This window comes from Salvelinus sp. IW2-2015, linkage group LG25 (genome assembly GCF_002910315.2).
Source record: "Salvelinus sp. IW2-2015 linkage group LG25, ASM291031v2, whole genome shotgun sequence".
Lineage (NCBI taxonomy): Eukaryota > Metazoa > Chordata > Actinopteri > Salmoniformes > Salmonidae > Salvelinus > Salvelinus sp. IW2-2015.
Window position 1 is genome coordinate 14,163,678 of NC_036865.1, and position 16,035 is coordinate 14,179,712.

Consider the following 16,035-nt stretch of genomic DNA (forward strand, 5'->3'; position numbering starts at 1 on the left):
TCTGCAGAGCGGAAAAACTAGTTTACAGCACACTGTGTTCAGAGGGAAGCTCGCTTGTGTTATGTAAATCAGGACAGATATTGGCAGAGACTCAAGGTTAGCCTAACACCAGCTTGTTTGGTTGCTGTAAGTGTTTTCATGTCCTCACAAACAACAAACTGGTACTGCAGTAATTATGTGACGCTGTTAGTGAATGTGTTTTTCAAACTGACACTGTTATATATTTTCGACAAAGCCTGGCAGTGATAGAGGACTGTGTGAGATTCTATTGAACGACAGGTATGAATCGGACTTGATTTCATTCATTATGTAGTGTGTGGGGGTGTAAGTGCTTTGATAAGTACATTTTAAAAGGTGCTTGATAGACATTCTGCCAATGAGCATCCTAGCAATCGATTCCTTTACAGTGGCAGATGGGTCATTCGGGATTGGGATAATTGCCTTAATTTTCACTGTGTGTGTGTGTGTGTGTGTGTGTGTGTGTGTGTGTGTGTGTGTGTGTGTGTGTGTGTGTGTGTGTGTCTTGTTATTGACAAGGGGGATGACAAAGTCTAGAGAAAAGGTTGAGATAATCTGTGGCACCAGATTGACAACAGAGACTCCATTAAAGTGACCTATCAAATTCTATTTGGTTGAAGAGGCGATAGTTATCAAGCAAATTGATTAGACCTTGAATTGCCTCCATACACAACTTTACATTACAGTATATGGAGGAGTAAAGCACATACACAAGCTCCCCCCACCTCTTAGGCAGATCAAATTGGAATTTAAAAAATGCATTATTTGCGGAATTCCAATAAATACATTTGCCGGGCTCGATTTTGGGGCTGAGAGTAAATTCAATAGCAGCTCCTTCCTTTTGCCCATAAAACAGCTAATGTCATCAACTGCAAACCTGCGCCAATTGAGTTATGCTGGGGGAAATGTATTAGCTCGTCTCCAATCTACACAATAGGGCGGATGGAAAGTCATTTCTATGCTAATGGTGTTGACAAATGCATTGCAGACTTTCCATTTGTTGAGAGGATCTAAATTTGTCTCCGATTTGAATTGAACTCTAAATTATCGCTTAATTTGGTTCCACAGTGATGTATGCATATACGGTGGAACTCTCATTTATTGTCTTGGGATGGTGGGAGTCTTCTGTTGGTCTGGGAGCTAACTGGATATTTCTGTCCATCTGTAAACATCCATCTCCTTCCCCCTCCCTCATTTTCTCTGCATGTATTTCTTTCTCTTTCACTCTCTCTGCTGCATTACGAGTAGACTAGCCCCAGGGTTATGTCGCTCTCTGTCACACACACACACACACCTGTCTCTTATACACATCTAGATGTGTATAAGAGACAGGTGTATAGAGTGTGGCAGAGAGACAGGCAGACATAGTGTAAGGTGTGGCAGACAGACAGACAGAGTGTAGAGTGTGGCAGACAGAGACAGACAGACAGAGTGTAGAGTGTGGCAGACAGAGACAGACAGACAGAGTGTAGAGTGTGGCAGACAGACAGGCAGACATAGTGTAGGGTGTGGCAGACAGACAGACAGAGTGTAGAGTGTGAGTGTAGTGTGGCAGCACSTAYAGCTGAACCATTATCAGAGTGGTCATGGAAGTCAGGACAGGGTTGTTGGGAAAGTAAAGATGATATGTCATCATTAGTCAAGTAAAACAGAAAACAGGCTGGAGAAAACACACTATTCTCTCTCAGGAATCAAAGACACGTAATGTAGAAAGAGGTCCCATACATATTGAGCTGGATCTTTTTCTCAGTTTGTGTGTGTGTGTGTGTGTGTGTATGGCTGACAAGAGCTGTTATAAATGTGCAGCTGGGCCGAGGTTAGAGGAGCGTGCATGGAACAAAACTTGACGTTTGAGAAACATGGATGAACGTCTAATTCTGGCGTGAGACTGTGAGACCTGGTTGAGACATTAACAACATGTTAATTACCTCAGCTAGCTCCAAGGAACCACTCTACTGAGTGTGTGTATGTGTGTGTGTGCTTGGGGGGTGCAGCTGTCCTCTCGTGAGGATGAGGAAGAGCTGTTCATCAGCACCACAGATAGAGGAAGAGAAAGAGGGGAGAGGGGTGGAGAAAATGATTGGATAGGAAAGGATAGAAGAGACAAGACAAACCTGCTGCATAGAAATTAAGCCAGATGAAGTCCCATCCGCCCAGCCAGCCAGGCAGTTGTATCTCTATGGTTTCCCAGCTTTATAGGGGGACACATTTAGCTGTATCTCCCTGTCGTCGGTGTTGTGTAGCGGTGGGTGAGTCATCCAATTGCTCACGCTGTCCCTCCTCTGCATGGTTAACGACTAAGTGTCGCAATAACGGATTACACTGTTACAGCATGTGGAACAGTCAACACCCACATCAGACTAAAGCCCTGAGTTCGGGGCCCTCTTAATGCATTCATTTCACACACATCAGTGGGTCCTACACAGGACAAGGCAGTCTATTGAAATGCCCATCTCAATCACAGCCCTTCATTACTTATACAGAGGAATGAAGTTCCGTTTGGCACCACTGTGGGATGTCATTAGAAAGCTTTGACCACACGCACACACACACACACTGTACAAGTATGTACTACACATGCAAGCACAAACATACACACGCATGCACACATCACTCTTTCTCTAGGCTCCCTGCTCTCTGCTAAGCCAGAAATATCATCAGCATTCTTTGACTGCTCCTTTCTCTCCCCTTCCGTCGTCTCCTCCCTTCTCCGTCTCTCTCTCTCTCCATCCACTTGGCTCAGCTTGCTTAGCACCGAGCCCCCGCTCAAAGCCCCGTGTCTGTAATCTAGCCCGCAGCACTCCGCTGTCTTCCTCCAGTTTTCTCCGCCTAGCTTCACGTTCCTGGGACCCTATGATCAGCATCGTCCGCACTGTTCGGCGCTTATACCATTGGCCTATCCTCCTAATTGTATCATATGCCTTGGTCCAATAAGTGGCGCTTGTTTATGGTTAGTGGTGATTCATGTAGTCGTTTTATTGTTTCAATGTTGAGAGCTCCACACCACCTGGCTCAATATACCCTATCTCCCCTTTTCGTCTTCTAGTGGTTATCTCCCACCCTCCAAATTTTGCGCCCCCCGCATCACAGCCACACATGTGTTGGGGTAGCATTGGACTCAAGCTTTGGGTTTACGATGGTGTTTTGTTTCCTCATAAGAAAAATGACAAAAAAAGGAACAATAGTATAACCCGGTGATTCTCTTCCATCCCCCATCGTCCACTTCAAATGCCGTAAGGGTTACCTCCACTACTCGTAATTCCCCATCTCCCTTATCATCCCCCATCCTGCCATTAGGACTTTGGTCTGTACATTATGCCTTGAATCATCCTAAGAACTTGTTGCTCCGGCCCAAAACCCCTGCCTCTTCTTTACGCTCTGTTTTTGAACAATTACTTTAAGAACAACCCAGTTTTTTTTTATGCCTTTAGCCCCGTACTCTCCCCCTCCCTCTCTCTCCTTCTTCTTCGATCATCTCTCTCCTCTTCCTCTCTCCCTCTCTTCTTCAGTCTCCTCTCCTCTCCGTTCTCTTCATCTCTCTCCTCTCCTCTCTCCTCCTGTTCTCCTCTGGTGGCTGTCTCTCTCATCGGCGAGTCGGGGTTCATCTGATCTCCCTCTCCAGGCCCTCTTCTGCCTCCAGGTGCCTAGCTCTCACTTCCCTCTCATTACTTGTCATTTCCCCTCCCATCGTCGTCTCCCTCGTCCTCTCTCGTCCTACCACTTCGTCTCTCTGTCTCCCTGCTCTCTCTGTCTCGTCTTTCTTTCTGTCTCATCTTCTTTCCTTCTCTCTCTCTCTCTCCTCTCTTACATCTTTCGTCTCCTCTCTGCTCTCTCTCAAGGTCCTCCTCCTGTCTCGTCTCCTTGTTCTTCTCTCTTCTCTCTTCGTGGCCTCTCCTCTGCAAGAGCGGAAAAAAAACTAAAGTTTACAGCACACTGTGTTCAGAGGGAAGTCTGCTGTGTGTTATGTAATCAGGACAGATATTTGGCAGAGACTAAGGTTAAGCCTAACACCTAGAAAGCTTGTTTGGTTGCTCGTAAGTGTTTTTCATGTCCTCACAAACAAACAAACTGGTACTGCAGTAAAGTATGTGACGCTGTTAGTGAGATGTGTTTTTTCTCAAACTGACATGTTATATATTTTTCGACAAAGCCTGGCAGTGATAGAGGATGTGTGAGATTCTATTGAACGACAGGTATGAAGTCGGACTTGATTTCATTCATTATGTAGTGTGTGGGGGTTGTAAGTGCTTTGATAAGTAATTTTAAAAGGTGCTTGATAGACATTCTGCCAATGAGCATCTAGCATCGAATTCCTTTACAGTGGCAGATGGGTCATTCGGGATTGGGATATTTGCTTACTTTTCAACTGTGTGTGTGTGTGTGTGGTGTGTGTGTGTGTGTGTGTGTGTGTTGTGTGTGTTTGTGTGTGTGTGTGTCTTGTTATTGACAAGGGGGATGACAAGTCTAGAGAAAAGGTTTGAGATAATTCTGGTGGCACAGATTGACGATCAGAGACTCCATTAATGTGGACTATTCACAATATCTATTTGGTTGAAGAGAGCGCATAGTTTTCAACAGAAAATTGATTAGACTTGATTGCCTCCATAACAGACTTTTATCATTACAGTATATGGAGGAGTAAACACATACATGCAAGCCTCCCCCAGCACCCACTTAGGAGATCAACATTGGAATTTAAAAAATGCATTATTTGCGCGAATCAATAAAATACAATTTGCCGCGCTCGATTTGGGGCTGAGAGTGAAATTGGTCAATAGCAGCTCTTCCCTTTTGCCCATAAACACAGCTAATGTCATCAACTGCAAACACTGCGCCAATTGAGTTATGCTGGGGGAAGATGTGATTGCTCGTCGTTAGCCCAATTCCAGCAGGATAGGCGGATTGCCCAAGTGTCATTGTTTATGCTAAATGGTGTACAAAGTGCTATTGAGGATATCTGTGTGAAGATCTTGAGAGAGGCTGCTAATATTTGTTCCTCCGCAATTTGAATTTGCAACCACTCGAATCATACATTAATGTTATGTTTCAGCGACAGATGAATGGTCTGTATATGCGGTGGGACTCTTTTATTGTCTTGGGATGTGGGCAGCTCCTTCTGTTTTGGTTCGGGAGCCTAACTGTGATTTCTCTGTACCATTCTGTAACATACCATCTCTTCCCCTCCCGTGTCACTTTTACTCTCTGAATGTATTTCTTTCCTCCTTCTACGTCGTCTCTGCTCGGCATTTATACCGAGAAGCCACCCTATAGGCCCGAGGGGTTATGATCGCTCTCTGTCACAACCACACCACACACACACACACACACAACACACAACACACACACACACACACACACACACACAACACACAAACACACACACACACCACACACACAGCACCACACCACACACACACACACCACACACACACACACACACACACAACACAACACACACACCACCTCCTCTCGTCTTCTGCATTTCAAATTCAATATTTAAATTTAAGTGGCTTTATTGGCATTGGAAACCATATATTTATCATTACCAAAGCAAGTGAAATAGATAATAGCAAAGTTAAATAAACAATAAAAATATATAACAGTAAATATTACACTCAGACAAAAGTTCCAAAAGATGTCATATATGTCTATATACAGTGTTGTAATGATGTGCATGGCAGAATTCGCGTGTCTCTCTCTCTCTTCTCACAACACACACACACACACATACATCACATTCTGTACTACACTCTACTACACTATCACCTTACTACACATGTGACTTTTCCATCACATCACAATTCACATCTACCACAACATCACACACTCATTATTGAGGGGCCTCTAACTAAGAGATAGATGGGTAGGTTTACACTGTATTGTTGGCCTCTTTCTAGGCAACTTGCAACATTCATCTCGCGCTGTGTCTCATCTCCCTTGTTCTCTTTTACTTTCAAGACCCAACCTCCTGTGGACTTGTGACATTTGTTATTGTTGTCAGTTATATGATGTCAGATAATAGCCAATCCCTAGGGCCCAAACAACACACAGAACCCATCTCTGATTTCCACCACCAAAACTGATAGTGAGCCATTTATTTCTCATTTGATCCTTCATCATGTAATTCCCAGTAGCAAAGAGCGCTGTCACATGTCAATACCCAGTAGGAATGGATTCTCTGATGGAACTGGGGCACTGAAAAGACAGTCTGACAGTTGATTGACTGGTACATGCTGATGCCATAGAGCCTATCGGGAAGGAGTAAGTAATAGACTAGTCATAACTCAAAGTGGAGATTTCACTTTATGCTGACATTGAAAAATGCACTCCATATTTATGTACCGGCATAGATTTAATCGGTTTGGCCAATTGACAATAATGAAATGCAAATCAGACTCTGTTTTTCAGCTGTATTGATGAAATACCAGAGTCTGTCAGAGCATAAACCACAGATCAATATAGACTGTTACACGAGATAAGGAGCCATATGATAGTTCCTAATGGGAGAACAAGACAACACCATGTTCAATATTTTCTAAGCACAAGCAATTCATTGCATTTAAACAAATAGGCTACCTGATATGGTATAAAAACTCCAGAAAATCAACATCGCTGTCAGAGAAGGTGTAACCTAGGCTGATCTCTGTGAAGCCCAAAACCATGTTAGGATGAACAGGTATGTCATCAAACTTGAAGCCTATTTGCCTGCAACTAATCCACAATCTGAGACAGAGTCTATAGGCCTATACGTTTCCTGCTACAGGCTACTGGTTTACCTAGCTACCATATATATTTCTTTATCTCTTTTAATTGTAATGTTTGCTCAATTGGTCTGGTGAGGACAACCTGCAATTCAAATTCAAAGTCACTACAATAATTTAGAACCAAAGCAAACGTCTCTCCGTCTCTCTCTCTCTCTCGCTGTCTCTCTTTCTCTATCTCTCTCTCTCTCCAACTCTCTCTGTCTCTGTTGTTAGGGTGAGTTCATCTCCATCCTCAGCGGACACTGACGTGTTCCTCTAGCAGTATGACAAAGTATCCCTCTTTTTCCTCCCCTTTTCCTCCAGTCTCTATCTCTCTTCRTCCATTCCAGTCTTCCCCGTCCGCTTTCTCTCCACATCGCAGTTTATCATCTCTCTGCACTGAAGCTCCCGCACCTGCTTCTCACCACTGCCCGCTAGACACCGACTCAACCAGCATCCAGCCCCGGGAATGATACCCTTTCTCCCGGACACTACGGGAGTAGAGGCCAGGGGATAGGTCTGCTTTTTGGTCTGTTTTATAAGCTATTTGTGGTTTATCGGAAAGGTTGTGGGCTGAAGGCATGTTAAGAGGGATTACCTATTGTTTTTAAGRGGTTCGCTTCGTTGCTCTGTTGTTCGAGGGATATGATCATCTCCACTTTTATCCGGGAAGAGACTCAGCAAACGGTCCCGACCCGACGCGGACGTGACTATGTTTTCATAACACTAAAGGGGATGAATTTGGAGATTTATGACAGTTTATTGGAGATAACAAGAAACAAAGTCCTCATGTCAAAATAATGGTCTTATGTGGTCATTAAAATTATTTTGGAGAGTGAAAATTGTCGCCGAACGTTCGAATAATGCTTGGGTGTGATGGAGTGAGGTAAAGTGAGTGCACGGCTCAGATGTTTATCTCCTAACTTCGGCAAGATGAAATCGCTCTTCTACAGCCGCTTCTTCATCCTCCTGCCCTGGGTCCTCATCGTCATCATCATGATCCATATTGACACACGGACGTCCGTCCGAAGTCCAGCCCTGGGCCGCGGAGGGGGTGCACATAGGCAAGACAGAACCAGCCCACCCCGGGCCAACCGCTCCGCTCTCCCGGTAATCTACGCCATCACCCCGACCTACAACCGGCCAGTCCAGAAAGCTGAACTTACCCGGCTTGCTAACACCTTCCGCCAGGTTCCTCGCTTCCACTGGATAGTAGTGGAGGACTCGAGTGTGCGCACGGAGCTGGTGGTGCGCTTTCTCGCCCGCTCGGGGATGCAGTACACACACCTGAACATCTTTACGCCCCGCCGGTTCAAACGTACCGGGATGCCCCGTGCTACTGAGCAGAGGAACACGGCTCTGTCGTGGCTGCGGTCGCATCGCTCCAGCAAGGACGTGGGGATAGTATTCTTCGCGGATGATGACAACACATACAGTCTGGAACTGTTTGAAGAGGTAATAATAAATCAACGACAGATACATAGCATGTCATTATCAACAGACCAAAGCTTAGGGACAGTTCGACATTTACTCGAAAATGATTACCACCACAAATAACTATAACTGTAGCAACCCTGTATTAATAAACGTGGATATCTACCACTTCAGCATGGTTTTGTAGCACAGTAGATGCCATGCAGGGCTACTGAATAGAAGGTTGCGGGTTCAATGGTTCGCCGACCACCATGGACCACCAGCTCACTCTCTGTTCTTAACTCATTACACTATGAGCAGAGCGGGCTGCAGGCAATGACCAGCCAGGGGGAAATCCGATGTTCAACATATTATCATTACATTAAATACTGTATGTGCAACGAATTTTGCAACCAACAGTTTTCTGTGCCCATGCACCACACATGATCAATGAGCAACGGAAAACTGCATATGCTACACACCTCTAGTGCTTCATCATGGTTTGCGTTTTCAACACCGCAATCAAATAGAGTATGTCAATAACAAAAAAAACAAAAAATACATCCCTCCCTACTCAGTATCAATGGCTTGGCTTTACAACCTCTGAACTTCATTAAACATTCTGGTGTTTTGTAACAGATGTCTCTTTCCATTCATCAAATGGCCATGGGCAGTTTGAATGCTGGAATTATATTAGAGTGGAGTGGATGAAAGTGTTCAGATAGTATACAGGAGACTTGTGAAGTAGCCTACCTAATCAGGCTGATTGTGTTTCTGCCACTCATAAAGGGTAATACATTTGAAAAGTCAAATGGCAAATATTAAGGCTATATTGAAGCATTAGGTGGGTTCTAGGTCCTGGGTCAGCATCTAGGTTTGGCCTAGGGCCAATATTTTTCTGCGCTAATAGTTGGCGGGTCAAAACATAATTAGCATGATAGCAGCCCAATCCATACAGGCCCTCACTACAAACTGAACAAGATTTTAACACATCTGGTTAGTATATAATCAATGACAATAACATCATCATTTCGATCTGATTACACTGATAAAATGAACAATGGCTCTATTAAATTCGTTTTTCAATGTCAATTTCTCTGTGCATTGATTGCAGAAAATCAGCTTGCAATCAAGAGAACATGTAGCTCTCATAGCCTCAACAGAAAGGTGGATAATGAACATAGGAGTTTCGGGGAAGAATGGACACAGAAATATGCATTCTTACCATATTTCTCCAGTGTCAAATCAGTATCTTTTTGCAAATAATTAAGAAGTCCTCATGAATCTAAGCATAGCCTACTTTCAAAAGTTACCTTCACACCCAGAGGCCCGACCCAACACAGAAAAATGGAAGCTTCAACTGCTGGCTACTTGTCCATTGCTTAATTAGGCCGAACCCAACAACAGAAGGTAACAAGTGCTTCCCTAAACTCTGCCTGGGTTTAAACATATTCTCTTTTCAGAAAGTGAATCGCTGAAACAGACATATAAATAGTCATTTTTTGTCTCCTGGAATATAGAAGGCCGTGGCTCAGCCTCAAAATGGCATAGAGATGAAGCAAATATACCACCATATGCTTTGGAGTCGCAGCTTTCACAGGTATTGTTTCTAGCATAAGGCATGTGTGATGTAGTGAACACTATGCCATAATCCAGTCCGTGTATTCGTACTGTGGGATTCCAGTTCCATGTTTTACAGGAGCCAGGCGGGGGGAGTGATATGCCATGTGAACTGTGTAATGCCAGGATACTTCTGAGTAAAGTTAAACTAAAGTATTCGAACGGCCGACCTCAGTTCTTATAAACATAAGCAATCTAAGCAACTGTGGATGTTACAGCATGTTTCTAGCATAGCCGAGCATCATTATAGAACGCTCTATGTAACTAGGTTCCTTTTTACTTGTTGATTTTCTAAATATAAAGCTAACAATAGGTAGGCTATCCTTTTTGCCCAGCTTTCTTTAACAAAGGGCATGGCATTCCCTCACCAGTCATATAGATGTCGCTAACCCTCACATAGCCTACCACCTTAATTCGAGACCTGGTTTTAACCAAACCTTTGACATACACAGAGATATTTAAGGAGTGCATGGTGACAGTAGGCCTATTGGTGGATTTGGCTACCAACTGAATCTGTGGATAGCATAATTGTGTTTGTCAAACAGGTAGGCCTACCTCTTATTTCTTAAATAGGAAGAAAAAGGCTTCAACAAAGCCCTCTTGTTGTTAGTGAAGGCAATTGTTGAAATTAATTAKGCCTACTCAACTTACTTTCAGCACCATTCGCTGTCCACCTCTGTTTGATTATGCCGCGGCCGCTGCTACAAAGCTGTCTGCTGCTTGCCTTATTAGCTCGTTGACTGTCTCCTGCACTCTCTTTTCTCATGAACTGAAGTTTAAATTTAACTTTTGCATTATTCAGGAAGGGTAACCTTCGGTTGGGACATTACTTTTGGATCATTTTGCATCACGGCTCCGAGATCATTATTATTTAAAAATTCTTMATATGTTTTTTTTAATGTGTGGTATAATTGCTAGTTAACACAAAATATCGTAATCAGTGACACGTGCAATGACACACCTGGCCTCTCTGCTGCCCATCACTTATTCCTCTATATTCTTATGGCTTTATATTGAAATTGGTGCAGATTTGAATGATTTTGTGTGTGGTATGGTTGCTAGTTAAGCTATTGGAGATCTGCACAAACCACTATTGTCACTATGGATGGAGGTCAGGATAGACTTGTAGACTATATTGACCTGTGGTATAGCAAGCACAGAAAAGCATAGTGCATAAGGGAAGTACCAAAACACCTAGATAGGGGAGGCACCTGCAAGCAGATGAGAAAATGTGGATATATGGAAGAAATTATAAAGTAAAACCTGCTAAATGGGGAATGTAAACCAGGGAAAAAACGCACTGCCCTCCCCTGTGACCAATAAAAACAACATAACCCTCCTCAAAGCAAAAACAAAAGTTTGACAACCCACCCATATTTTGCCCCCACCCCAGTACATTTCAAACTGTCCCTTATCAGTTTGCTAATCTAATATAGGGGTAATCAGATAGCATATGTGTGCATTCAGACACCAGATATGGAAATGAGGCTGGGATATCCTGAAGGGCCGACTCTGGTCCTTGAGGGCCACTATGTGTGCAGGCTTTAGTTCCAGTACWGATTCTGGATGGAATAAAAACCTGCACTTACAAAGTACATTTCAAGTTCCTTGGTGTCCACATCACCAACAAACTAACATGGTCCAAGCACACCAAAACAGTCGTGAAGAGGGCACGACAAAACCTATTCTCAGGAGACTAAAAAGATTGGTGCCAAGCTTCCTGCCATCCAGGACCTATATACCAGGCGGTGTCAGAGGAAGGGCCGAAAAATTGTCAAAGACCCCAGTCACTCAAGTCGTAGACTGTTTTCTCTGCTACCACACGGCAAGCGGTACTGGAGCGTCAAGTCTAGGTCCAAAAGGCCTAGCAGCTTCTACCCTCAAGCCATGAGACTGCTGAACAATTAATCAAATGGCCACCCGGACTATTTACATTTGTTTTTACACTGCCCGCTACTCGCTGTTTATTATCTATGCATAGTCACTTTACCCCTACCTACATGTACAAATTACCTTGACTAACCTGTACCCCTGCACATTGACTCGGTACCGGTACCCCCTGTATATATAGCCTTGTTGTTGTTATTTTATTGTGTTACTTAAAAAAAAAAAAAGTACTTTAGTTTATTTAGTAAACATTTTCTTAACTCTATTTATTGAACTGCATTGTGGTACGTAAGCATTTCACAGTAAGGTCTACATCTGTTGTATTCGGAGCATGGGACAAATACAATTTGATTTGATTTGCCTATCACTTGTTTTGAGCGAGTCGTCTCTGTGGCTGTGTAATCTTCAATATAATTTCCTGTTGAAATAACCTGATCGACAGCAGGGGCTCGTCTCTCATTGATTGCTCCGGAGATAGGAAGCAAATAGGTTTTGCGTTGTGTGCGTGTGGGCTGGGGGGGAAAGGGAAAGAGGAGCATTGTACCCTCATCAACCAGTGATAACTTCAGATATGATGTGACTCACACAAGGCCACCTCAAACATTCTCTAAATGTATTCTAACCCCGTGCCATGCCACCAGTTCAACTGAAAAGCAGGGTCCGTATGTATCAAGCAAGCATCTCAGAGTAGGAGTACTGATTGCTCCAGTATGAAGTTGCCCTTAGACACCGTTATAATACCCTTTATGATTTGTGGAGATGATCCTAAATCTTTGCCTAATGACAAAGTCTACCTAACAAGAGAAAGAACTGCTGACGCACAACCAATTTTAGAAATTGCACCTTTTCTAACCCTCAACAGTAAGTTGATACACCAACTGAGTTCCTATATCTATACAGTATACAGTATTTGTAAGGGACAGTGGTGACCCGTCATTCATTCACCTGTTTTGAGACCCACATTTTTAGCACAAAAAAAACTAAATATATATATTGTCACGCCCTGACCATAGAGAGCTTTTATTCTCTGACCCGTCGATGTGGATAGGGGGGTGCTCCCTCTGCTGGTTCCTGAAACCACAATCATCTCCTTTGTTTTGTGAGCGTTGAGTTGAGGTTATTTTCCTGCACCACACTCCGAGGGCCCTCACCTCCTCCGTAGGCCGTTCGCTCGTGTTGGTAATCAAGCCTACCACTGTAGTGCATCCGCAAACTTGATGATTGAGTTGGAGCGTGCATGGCCACGCAGTCGTGGGTGAACAGGGAGTACAGGAGAGGGCTCAGAACGCACCCTTGTGGGGCCCCAGTGTTGAGGATCAGCGGGGTGAGAGTGTTGTACCTAACCACCACCTGGGGCGGCCCGTCAGGAAGTCCAGGACCCAGTTGCACAGGGCGGGTCGAGACCCAGGGTCTCGAACTTGATGACGAGTTTTGGAGGTACTATGGTGTAAATGCTGAGCTGTAATCGATGAACAGCATTCTCACATGGGTATTCCTCTTGGCAGATGGGTTAGGCAGTGTGCAGTGGTGGTTGCGATTGCGTCTTCTGTGGACCTATTGGGTCGGTAAGCAAATTGGAGGTGGTCTAGGGTGTCCGGAGGGTGGAGGTGATATGGTCCTTGACTAGTCTCTCAAAGCACTTCATGATGACGGAAGTGAGTGCTACGGGGCGGTAGTCGTTTAGCTCAGTTACCTTAGCTTCTTGGAACAGGAACAATGGTGGCCTCTTGAAGCATGTGGGAACAGCAGACTGGGATAAGGATTGATTGAATATGTCCGTAAACACACCAGCCAGCTGGTCTGCGCATGCTCTGAGGACGCGGCTGGGAATGCCGTCTGGGCCTGCAGCCTTGCGAGGGTTAACACGTTTAAATGTTTTACTCACCTCGGCTGCAGTGAAGGAGAGCCCGCAGGTTTTGGTAGGGGGCCGTGTCAGTGGCACTGTAATGTCCTCAAAACGGGCAAAAAAGTTGTTTAGGCCTGTCTGGGAGCAGACATCCTGGTCCGCGACGGGGCGGTTTTCTTTTTGTAATCCGTGATTGACTGAGACCTGCCACATACCTCTTGTGCGAGCTGTTGAATTGCGACTCGATTTTGTCTCTGTACTGGACTTAGCCTGTTTGATTGCCTTGCGGAAGAATAGCTACACTTTTGTATTCGGTCATGCTTCCGGTCACCTTGCCCTGGTTAAAAGCAGTGGTTCCGCGCTTTCAGTTTCACGCGAATGCTGCCGTCAATCCACGGTTTCTGGTTTGGGAATGTTTTTATCGTTGCTGTGGTACGACATCGTCCAATACACTTCCTAATGAACTCGCTCACCGATCACGCATATTCGTCATATGATTGTTGGACGCGATGCGGAACATATTCCAATCCGCGTGATCGAGAGCAGTCTTGAGAGCGTGGATTCAGATTGGTCGGACCAGCGTTGAACAGACCTGAGCGCGGGAGCTTGTTTTTGAGTTTTGTTTGAGGCTGGAATCAACAAATGGAGTCGTGGTAGGCTTTTCGCGAAGGGGCGGGGAGGGCCTTATATGCGTCGCGGAATTTAGTATAACACATGATCTAGCGGTTTTTCCAGCCCTGGTAGCACGAATCGTATGCTGATAGAATTTAGGAGGTTTTGTTTTTAGATTAGCCTTGTTAAAATCCCCAGCTACGATGAATGCAGCCTCAGGGTGGTGTGGTTTCCAGTTACAAAGAGTCAGATAAGTTCGTTCAGGGCCATCGAGTGTCTGCTGGGGGGGAATATATACGGCTGTGATTATGATTGAAGAGAATTCCCTTGGTGAGATAAATGCGGTCGACATTTGATTGTGAGGAGTTCTAGATCAGGTGAACAGAATGACTTGAGTTCCTGTTGTGTTTGTTATGATGATCACACCACTTCTCGTTAATCATAAGGCTACCCCCCCGCCCCTCTCTTCCCCGAAAGATGTTTGTTTCTGTCGGCGCGATGCATGAAAGAACACAGCTGGCTGCACCGACCCGTTAGCGTCCTTTAGTTAGCCATGTTTCCGTGAAGCAGAGCACGTTGCAATCCCTGATGTCTCTCTGGAATGCTACCCGTGCTCGATTTCATCAACTTATTGTCAAGAGACTGGACAATGGCGAAGTAGTATGCTAGGGAGTGGAGCGCGATGTGCCCGTCTCCGAACCTGACCACGAGACCGCCTCGTTTGCCCCTTTTCGGCGTCGCACAGGGTCGCCGGCTGGGATCAGATCCATTGATTGGGTGGAAGCAAAACACTGGATCCGTTTCGGGAAAGTCATATTCCTGGTAGGAACGATGATGAGTTGACGTTAATCGTATATTCAGTAGTTCCTCCCGACTGTATGTAATGAAACCTAAGATTACCTGGGGTACCGATGTAAGAAATAACACATAAAAAACAAAAAACTGCATATTTCCAAGGAACGCGAAGCGAGGCGGCCATCTCTTTTCGGCGCCGGAAGTAGCCGAAAAGGTCGCAGTGGTGGTGGTATAAGGTGCTTTAGTAACAAAACGGATGGCACTGTGATAAACTGCATACCAGTTTGCTGAGTAGAGGAATTGGAAGCTATTTTCTAGATGATATCGCCGAAGTCGAGGATCGATAGGATAGTCAGTAATTTTACTAGGGTAAGTTTGGCGGCGTGATGAAGGAGGCTTTGTTGCGAAATGGAAAGCCGACTCTAGATTTGATTTTGGATTGGAGATGTTTGATATGAGTCTGGAAGGAGAGTTTACGTCTAACCAGACACTTAGGTATTTGTAGTGTCCACATATTCTAAGTCAGAGACATCCAGAGTAGTGATGTTGGACAGGCGGGCAGTGCAGGCAGCGATCGGTTGAAGAAGCATGCATTTAGGTTTTACTTGTATTTAAGAGCAGTTGGAGGACACGGAAGGAGAGTTGTATGGCATTGAAGCTCGCCTGGAGGGTGTTAACACATGTCCAAAAGAAGGGCCAGAAGTATACAGAATGGTGTCGTCTGCGTAGAGTGGATCAGAGACTCACCAACAGCAATAGCGACATCATTGATGTATACAGAGAAGAGAGTCGCGTCCAAGAAACTGAAGGTATGGTGGGATTCGAAATGTCGGTAATCTGTTTGTTGACTTGGCTTCCAAAGACCTTAGAAAGGCATGGTAGGATAGATATAGGTCTGTAGCAGTTTGGGTCAAGAGAGTGTCCCCTTGAAGAGGGGATGACCGCAGCTGCTTTCCAATCTTTGGGAATCTCAGACGACACGAAAGAGAGGTTGAACAGGCTAGTAATAGGGGTGGCAACAATTTCAGCAGATAAATTTTAGAAAGAAAGGGTCCAGATTATCTAGCCCGGCTGATTTGTAGGGGTCCAGATTTTTGCAGA

At 44.7% G+C, this 16,035-nt stretch overlaps 1 protein-coding gene across 1 annotated transcript in view; it reads left to right on the top strand.

Annotated features, from left to right (window-relative positions):
- The first annotated feature begins 7,499 nt into the window (after positions 1 to 7,499).
- Positions 7,500 to 16,035, top strand: part of LOC111951667 (galactosylgalactosylxylosylprotein 3-beta-glucuronosyltransferase 2-like) — a 42,576-nt gene continuing 34,040 nt past the window's right edge. The window contains exon 1 of the mRNA XM_023969880.2: positions 7,500 to 8,216. Within this exon, the coding sequence (XP_023825648.1) occupies positions 7,695 to 8,216 (522 nt within the window). The 5' untranslated portion in view covers positions 7,500 to 7,694. The remainder of the gene's footprint in view (positions 8,217 to 16,035) is intronic.